This window comes from Chaetura pelagica, unplaced genomic scaffold (genome assembly GCF_000747805.2).
Source record: "Chaetura pelagica isolate M959 unplaced genomic scaffold, ChaPel_1.0 scaffold139, whole genome shotgun sequence".
Taxonomy (NCBI): Eukaryota; Metazoa; Chordata; class Aves; order Apodiformes; family Apodidae; genus Chaetura; species Chaetura pelagica.
The window spans coordinates 391,497-400,116 of NW_009970717.1; the positions used below are offsets into that span (position 1 = coordinate 391,497).

Genomic DNA, 8,620 nt, shown 5'->3' on the forward strand with positions numbered 1-8,620 from the left:
GATCGCGGCGCGGCGGAGCGGGGCGGGGCGGCCGCGGTGCCGGCGGGACCATGGTGAAGGAGGAGTGCAAAGCGCTGCTGGACGCGCTCAACAAGGTGACCGCCTGCTACCGGCACATGGTGCTGACCATCGGCGGCACCTCGGACTCCCAGAACCTGCGGGAGGAGCTGAAGAAGACGCGGCAGAAAGCCCAGGAGCTCGCGGTGGCCAACAGGAACAAGCTCACCACGGTCCTGAAGGACAAAACCGTGAGTAAGGAAGATAAAGCCGAGTTCGAGAGGCTATGGGTGATTTTCTCCACGTGCCTAGAGATCCTGGAGATCGACATGAGGAGAGCCCTGGAGCTGGGCCACGAGTTCCCGTTAAACGTCCCCAAAAAGCACCTGATCCAGACAGGCATGAGTGGGGGAACATCTGGCGTGGCCGCCAGAGCAATGAGCGTCCAGAACATGAAATACGAGGCTGAGAACAATATAGACGTGGTGGATTTGAAAGACCTCGAGAACGAAATCAACCAGGTAGGAGAGATGATGTACGAGATGGAAATGAAGGTGAACGTGCCCCAGTGGACAGTAGAGGCTAAGCAAGACCCGGGGGCTGAACTCAAATCCACCATCAGTGTGGGCGCTTCTTCTATTGGCATGATCTCTATGGAGGAAAATAAATCCTTCTGCGATATCAGCAAGGTTCTGGCTGGGATTGTTTTCTCTGCTGTGCTTATTGTCGCTATCATCCTGGCAGTGTGTGTGGTGAAACTCTCTTAGAGTGATTGCAGGCTCTGACAAGAGCAAACCCCCCCACCCCAGTCTGGCTTTGGAATGTTTCACGCTTTTAATTTCAAAACGGGTCACTTGGATGAGCTAAAAATTCAATCCTAGCACTTGAAAAAAAAAACAAAAAAACTTTTGCCTCTCAGTATCCTAAAAGGCACGATTTGTTTCTTCTTGCTTTTTGAAGAGATGCAAATCAGACTGCAGAATAGGGCGTCTTCATTTGCTGGACTTTTAATGGTTAACTGTGAAATATCAGGGTATTATCACTACTGGCTATAACAGGGACTTCTCTGCTGTTAATAGATCACTGTTCTCAGAAACCTGTATTTTTTGCTCGTGAATAGGCTCTGGAGTTTGCTGCTGGTCACTGTTTACAGAATTTGAGAGTAACATGCATTTGGAAGATAACACAGGTGCTTGTCTGGCAAAGTGAATAGAATGCGGTGGGGTTTTCTCACCAAATACACAAAATGTTATTTCAGGGGAGGAAGAGGGGAAGGATGAAAACCCCAATAAAAGAATGCAAACAACCTGTATTTTAGATAAGGTGATGGTTGGGGAAGGAGAGGGGTGTGGAAGAGGACTGAGAGAACAGAACAAGCAACGTTTGATACCAGATAGTGTTTGCTGATTTAGACTGGATTGCACAGAACCCAGTTCCCTGTGTTGGCACAGCACACGCGAATGACTAATCGCTTTCCAAATCCAACGAGAAAAAAGGGGGAGTTGCATATTCAGAAAAAATACTAGCAACCCTTGTGGTTCTCATGTACCACAATTCTGTCTTCCCCTTTCCTCTCATTCAGTTTTTTATTTCTGTAGAAGCCAAGAGTTTGCATTTCACATAAAATTACGAGAATAGTAGCAATGAATCTACCCACAGCAGAAGCTGTAATTTTTGAGGACAGATTTTAGCAAACAAAAAGGTTGAGTTAAAGCAGACCTTTTTAACAACCTGAAGAGATCTCCTCTCATGTTAACAGGCAAGGATTGATGCCTGTGTATGTACTGTCAGATTTCTGCAGACTCTTGAATTCTTTGCAAAAATTCAGGCAAAGCTAAATATGTGTCTCAGTTTCATATCTCATTCATGTCTGATTAATCATTTGGGAAATAGGAAGCCTGTAGGATGGGTCCAATTTGATAAACTGCAATTTTTGGAAGGTAAATGCAAGAGCAGCATAAAACTTTCCAGTCCTTCCCTATAGAATTATCACAGTTTAAAGTTAAAACTGGGGAGACAAACACTAACTTGGTAAAGAAGCTCTAGAATGTTTTGTAAAGGGACCTACTTATTATATAACCTATGGGAATATCTTCTGTTACTGTGCACACTGACTATCCCTTCAGGAATGCTTGGTATGTACTTTATAGTGCCATAGGTATATGAGGCATTCCACACACAAATACAGACCCCATAATATTGGGGTTTGAATAACTTATTATTCTTCTGCATTGTTTATTATGGATACTATCAAAAAGTAACAACCAGGTATGTTTTGTGAAGTTACTAGCCAATTGTCTTAATGCTTTTTAAATTATGTTAGCAACACTCATAAACAGCTAATATTTTTGAGTTAACCAAACATACTTTGAAAAACTGCAGTAAACAGTTTATTCTTTAAAACCTGGAGAACTGGATTTGGGGGAAAAAAGTGTGTGAAAAATTTCAATCTGGTCACTTGCAAGAAAAAAAGTAGGTGAGGAAAAATGTGGAAGCCTGAATTAAAGGCTATAGGCTACCATGATGTTGAAGCATAACGTGAGTTCTGCACATTGATCCAGTCTAGCTCCATTCTTGTGGGAATTCAGTTTTCTGGGATGACTCTACATTCCTTTTTATTGTGTTTCACTCATTCCATAGGATGTGTTTTATATGTACTTAATTTAGAGATCCCCAGCAGCATTCTAACAAAGTCAAGCCTGTATTTATCGGTGCTACTGTTTCAGTCTGTTTAGAAAAGGTGTAATTACTATAAGTTCATTCAAATGAGATGTCCTTCACAATCATATTGAGTAAACATATTTATGGAAAATACAGAAAAGCTGTGAGAGGATGTACATGTTTGGATTGCCACCCCCAGTCAGTAAGGATTTGCACTCTCCTTTATCTTAGTTCACAGGAAGGTGGATAAGTTGGACTCTGTTCTTGAAAACCTGATGTTTTGATATCAGGTCGTTTAACCACATGTTCTGAAAACCCAAGTAATGGAAATCTGACTTCTGGTGGATAAGTAAATGGTAACACCTACAGCATTCATTATCTTGTATATTGGTATCTTGAAGTATATATGCTTTTTATCTATGGTTGGTTGTATAGAAGAATGTTTAAGGAAGGTAATCTTCCAAAGCAGTGAGTTTGTAAATTGTGTATTTTCAGTCTGTTGCATTTTTTTTAATTTGAATTTTGTGTACAGTACTCAAAGAATTAATTTAAGTAGCCTATAATTATGTAAGCCTTGCTTCATTATGAGTATGCACACAATTAGTATTTAAAGGATTTGGCCTTGGAAAAAGAATGTATTTTCAAATCTCAAGACAAAGTTGGCTGCAGATTTATTCTTCATTATTTTGTTCCTAAAAATCTGTATCATTTTATATTTAGGCCACCTGAAATTAATAGATTAAGTAGACTTTGAAGAGAGGATTGGCACCATCTAAATGGATAATCTTCCTGCCATTAATCTTCTACACTTGATACAAGTGTATGTGCAATGTGACAGTTCATGCACAACAGCACACAAAATCAAAACAAGGTGAAACCACCATTGTCCAAAAGTACAGATGGTTCTTTTAAGTAGGATATAGTGTTCTTGTAGATTTGCAAGTCTTCATTATTTTTACCCCACTGGAATGCAACCAGGAGACTGGAAATGCTGGTTGGTTTTGTAAAGGAAAAATGGGAAGGCAAACTTTAAATACTCTGTTTATAAAGAGCATGATGACAATGAAAATACTCTCATGCTGATCAGTGAAGGAGAATGTTACTGTGTTTTCAGTACAAAAGACAGTTACTGCTTCATTTCAGTGTTGTTCTACTTCTGTTCTTTTGGCTTTATTCACAGGATACACACATTAAATTTTACGTCTATCAAAATCTTATACCTGACTTGAATTATACTGGTTTTGCCTGTGCATGGGTGGTATTTTCTACATTTTGAATAATTCAAGCTTGTTACTGTCACTATTTATTTAACTTAAAATAAAGTACATTCTTATAATTTACTGGTTGGCTTGCAACAGTAATTAAAATCAAACAAAAACTGCAGTATTAATGCATCTTGTCAGTAATCTCATCTAAACAAAAAGTACCTCTTTCAACCACAGAAATAAAAGTAACATGCTAAGCCCTCCCATTACAGTTTTATTTACATAAATGCACCCTTCTCAAGCTCCTAAAGTTGAATATAGTGATACATCTTAATTTATACTGCAAAGGAATCAGAAGTGTAGAAGTCAATAAATCTCTGCCTTAGGAAGCAGCTACAGCAACATTTAGGGTTAACAGGGATGACATTGCCTCCAGCACTGCCTGTTCAGTGCTGTTGAAAAATGTACAGAAACATCTGCTCAGGCAATAGAAAACTAAAGAGTAGACTAGTCTAATGTATTAGATCCCCACTGGGTTAGGATCCAGGCTGTTCCTCTTTCAGCCAGCAGAGTTTGCATTTACTTTAGCAAAAGACACATAATCTAAGGAGTGTGAAATTTGGTCCTATATTATTGACAGCAACAACAATCAACAGTTGCATCAAACTATCATAACCGAGTCTGTTTAATGCAGAAATTTGTAGTTTTGTTCCAGGACTTTTATCTATCACCATGAACACTCTCTACAGTTTTTAGTTTACTAACAAAATGAACACAGAACCATAATTAAAATTATTATTTTTAAGCCGCAAACAATGTAACAATCAAACTTCAGCATTATGAATACAAAATAAAAAGTGCATCAGTTCTTCCTGTAAATATTAAAATATTTGTATGTGAATACAATTATTTAAAAACTAACTAGATGAGTCATTTCATGAGCTTCCTGATTAAAAATTAAATAGGTGCTTATTGTTTGTCATCTGGAAGAATTGGTTATGGGCTTTCTTTTCCTTCTAAGGTTTGTGGTGTTCATGTACATTGTCCAGAAATAACTTATGTTTAAGTGCTAATGGAACTCCTAGTCAACATATTTACCCTTCACAGATTTTCATTATGTAAAAAGTCATTCAGTAAGACCAGTGGATTACAGATCTCTAAATGCTTTCTCTCAATACGATTATGTAAGTCTTTTAATGCGGGACAAAATTGTAGTTTACACGTGAGCAGCACCTGTCATGGTAAGCATATGATAAAAGTGGGATTAGAAAAAAAGTCTTTCATTTAAAATTATCTGCATGTGTTGAGGAAAGGACAAGAAAAAGAAGGAGATGGATGTACCTAATACATCTTCATCTTATGTTAGCAAAGTATGTTTTTTGTTAAATATAATTAATAGCATGACAATGTTAAACTACAGCTTCTCAGCAAGAAAGCAGTATCTTTTATCCAGTGGAACAAAGAGTATCAAATATCCCTGAATGGAACTGGCCACCTGTTCTCTGATTAACTCAACACAGAATAAGTGTAAAAATACTTTGATTTGCTACATGTTGATATCAAGACAACACTTGTCTCTCTCTGCTTCACACTACAAGAGACTTTCTGTTGGAAAAAGATGGTCCCCGAAGGCTGGATCCTGTCATGCATCCTGACAGCTTGCTGCTGCAGTACTGGGGATGCAGTTGGAATTGTAGCTTAATCAGCTAGCAGTGATTAAACCTGTGGAAAGGTGAAAAGTCACATGGCATGTGACAAGTATGAAGGCTCTTCTGCACCTTCTCACACAGCCAAGCACAAGCACTTCATGCTGGAAGCAATGTGACTAGAGGCCATGTAGGCAAATACAAATAGAATTTCAGCCTCACTAAAAATCTCACCCACAGAGGTTAGTCAACAAAAGCAATTATGTTTATTGCTCAGTTCCAGTAATTTTGTCAGAATATCTACTGTGATTTTCCTAAGTGTCAGAAATTGACTTCTTGAGCCTCCACAGCATCAGGTGGTGGTGTTTTGTTTGATCGAACTGTACATTTTATTTACACTGCACTGCATGATATTAGTTATCATATACTTACTAATAAGCTCTCCACCAAATTAAACAAATTAACAAATCCTCTAAGAGCTAATTCTAATTCAAGTGGACAGAAATGGGCATACAATGGAAGTCACAATCATAGTATAAATGTGTGGTCTCTCATTTTCATTCTGCATTAAAATAATCACTGATGTCTATGATCAGTCAAGTCTGTCTCTTGCACAAAAATGTTCAAAGAACATACACAGTCAAACTCATTGATGTGTCACAGCATTAAGGAAGCACATAGCCTAAACCATCACTTAAAAAATAATGACTTTTTGGTAAGAATGGAAAACATCAGGTCATACAGCCATGTATAATTGTCTTGAAAAAAAATATTTAAAAATTCAACTGCAATTCCTTCTCATTCACCAAGTATGAACTTGAAGAATCTGTACATAAATAGCAAGCTTTGGGGGAAAAACAAGTGAGAAAGGTAGAAATGAGAAGACAAATGTTTAACTATTTATACCATATAGAGTGACTGAGGAGTACCAGACACAACAAACATGATACTGCCTTAGTAACTTAATCTAATATGCTAATTGCGTGTGTAATTTTATATATATACACACATTTGAGTTCTGGGTCCTAGAGGGAGTGGTCTGAAGCATAACTCATGTAAGCCATCACTGCTCAATTTAGTGAGAAACTACATGTGTGAAGACTATTAATGTAATTAAAAACTGCAGAATTAGAACCATAATTTCAATTTGAATGACATGTAATCCGTTATATGTCTGCTGGAAGTAGGACACTTCCGGTTGTTAACACTATCTGTAACCTTGTTTTCTGATCTGCTTTGATTTGTTAAAATATTGTTTCATATGAAGGTAGCTATTTTTTTTTTTGTTTTAGTCAATCCATATAATGGTGCTGTAGTCATAAATGTGCATTTCCTAGATCTAAGATTTATTCACATTTTGGACACAATACTTGCAAAACTATACAGTGAATAATCTACTTACTGAAGTTGGAGATTAAGAAATTAAACATGCTTTTTTAGAAATATCAGACATTGCATTTTTGCCACAGTAAGATGGCAAAATTGTGCTGGTACTGCCATGTAATGTGCTGGTATTAACAACTGATTTGAAAATGACATTGTTCATTATTGGTACACGAGTACTTTCTACTTAAAATGTCCTTATGCTGAAATTATCTGACATAATGGACCCTAAATCTTTTTGGTCAGCCATCAAGCTCATTAAATCTTGAAAAACCTCTTGAAAAACCTTATTAATATTTCACCAGTAAAGCAGCTTTTAGGCAAAGCACATTCCAGCAAGACAAATACATACTGAGTGCAAAAAGCAAACACAAGGTGAACATCATGTTTTTATGTTCAAAACGCCTTCCACTAGGAAACAGGCACATTAGTGGACCTCAGGCTTCCCTTGCCTAACATGGCAATCACTGATGAGCAATAATTATTTAAATTAGTATGAAAAAGGAGGCAAGAGCTACAAGATGTCCTGGTTTTGCTTGTGTATTTGGTCATGAGGAAGGAGAGGGAGGGCAGTCTCATACGGTGCCTGGCTATAGAGCAGCTGGTGTTCTGCCCGGTTTAGCATAATCAGGCGGCTGGCTGACCTCTGCTGACTGCAGCCTGGCACCAGCATGAACTCACGGCCCAGCTGTGCATGTGGAGACCTCCAGTGAATCTTTACTTTTGCCAGCTGACATATTCCAGCATCCCGCTGGTTTTCAGTTGCCCTGAGCCACATCTCACAGGCACGAAGTACGTGCTCAACTAGAAAATAAGAGAGCACTTGCCAGAGGTACATGCAGGTATGTGGGCATCAGCCAAACAAAATCTAGCAGGATTATGAATAGGAGGAGGATTCTCCATGTTATGTGCAAATAACATTCTTACAAAATTTCTTAACCTGTATCCAGCTTTCTTCTGCTTAAAATCCTTACAAATTAAACAAACAACAAACCACAATCTATTATTAAATGGAGGAATGCAAATCTTAATGTTAAATTAATAAAATTAAATGTTTCCTAAAGTAAAATGTGTGTTCAAATGACATTTTCAAGCTTTTGCTGTCTTACCTGAATATATCCTTTTTTCAGGTAACTCAAAAGCCTCTAAACAGAAGAGCTGTGTCAGGAAAACTACTTCCAAGTTCTACATACTCCTTTCCCCTGAACTCTACTAGAAAAAATTCAAACAACTCGGAGCATGACACGCTGAATTAAAGACCTAAAAGGACTGATCAGCATCCCTTGATGTGGGACCGAGATCAGGTTTCCCCGAGGGGTCAGCAGCCCTGGGATGGCAACAAGTGAGTCCTGGGGCTGGCACTGCAGCCCCGTCAGCAGCTCTCAGGGCTGCGGGTCCCAGCTATTAAACATCCACATCTTGGCATGCGACGAACACCCTCAGTGCTACGAAACCTCAGGAAGCGCAAACTACCCCAAGCCGTAGCTTTTAACAGAGATTTGAAGCCAGCCCCGTGCTTCTCTCAGCCATTCGCCCCGTGCCCGTAAACCCCCTGTCCTTCCTCAAGCTTTTGCCCCTGGAAGCCCCGCTCCCCGCCCGAAGGCAGCGGGTCTGTGCCCTTCCCGGCACCTCCCGACCGCTCCCCGCTCCCAGCGGGGCCTGTGCCCTTCCCGGCACCTCCCGACCGGCCCCCGCTCCCAGCGGGGTCTGTGCCCTTCCCGGCGCCTC

The 8,620-nt window shown here is 39.4% G+C and overlaps 1 protein-coding gene across 1 annotated transcript; it reads left to right on the plus strand.

The window, feature by feature from the left end:
• Positions 1-50: 50 nt before the first annotated feature.
• On the plus strand, positions 51-764 carry RGS9BP (regulator of G protein signaling 9 binding protein). Its single transcript, XM_010006163.1, has one exon. It carries the CDS (start codon positions 51-53, stop codon positions 762-764), a length of 714 nt encoding a protein of 237 aa, XP_010004465.1.
• The last annotated feature ends 7,856 nt before the right edge of the window (positions 765-8,620 follow it).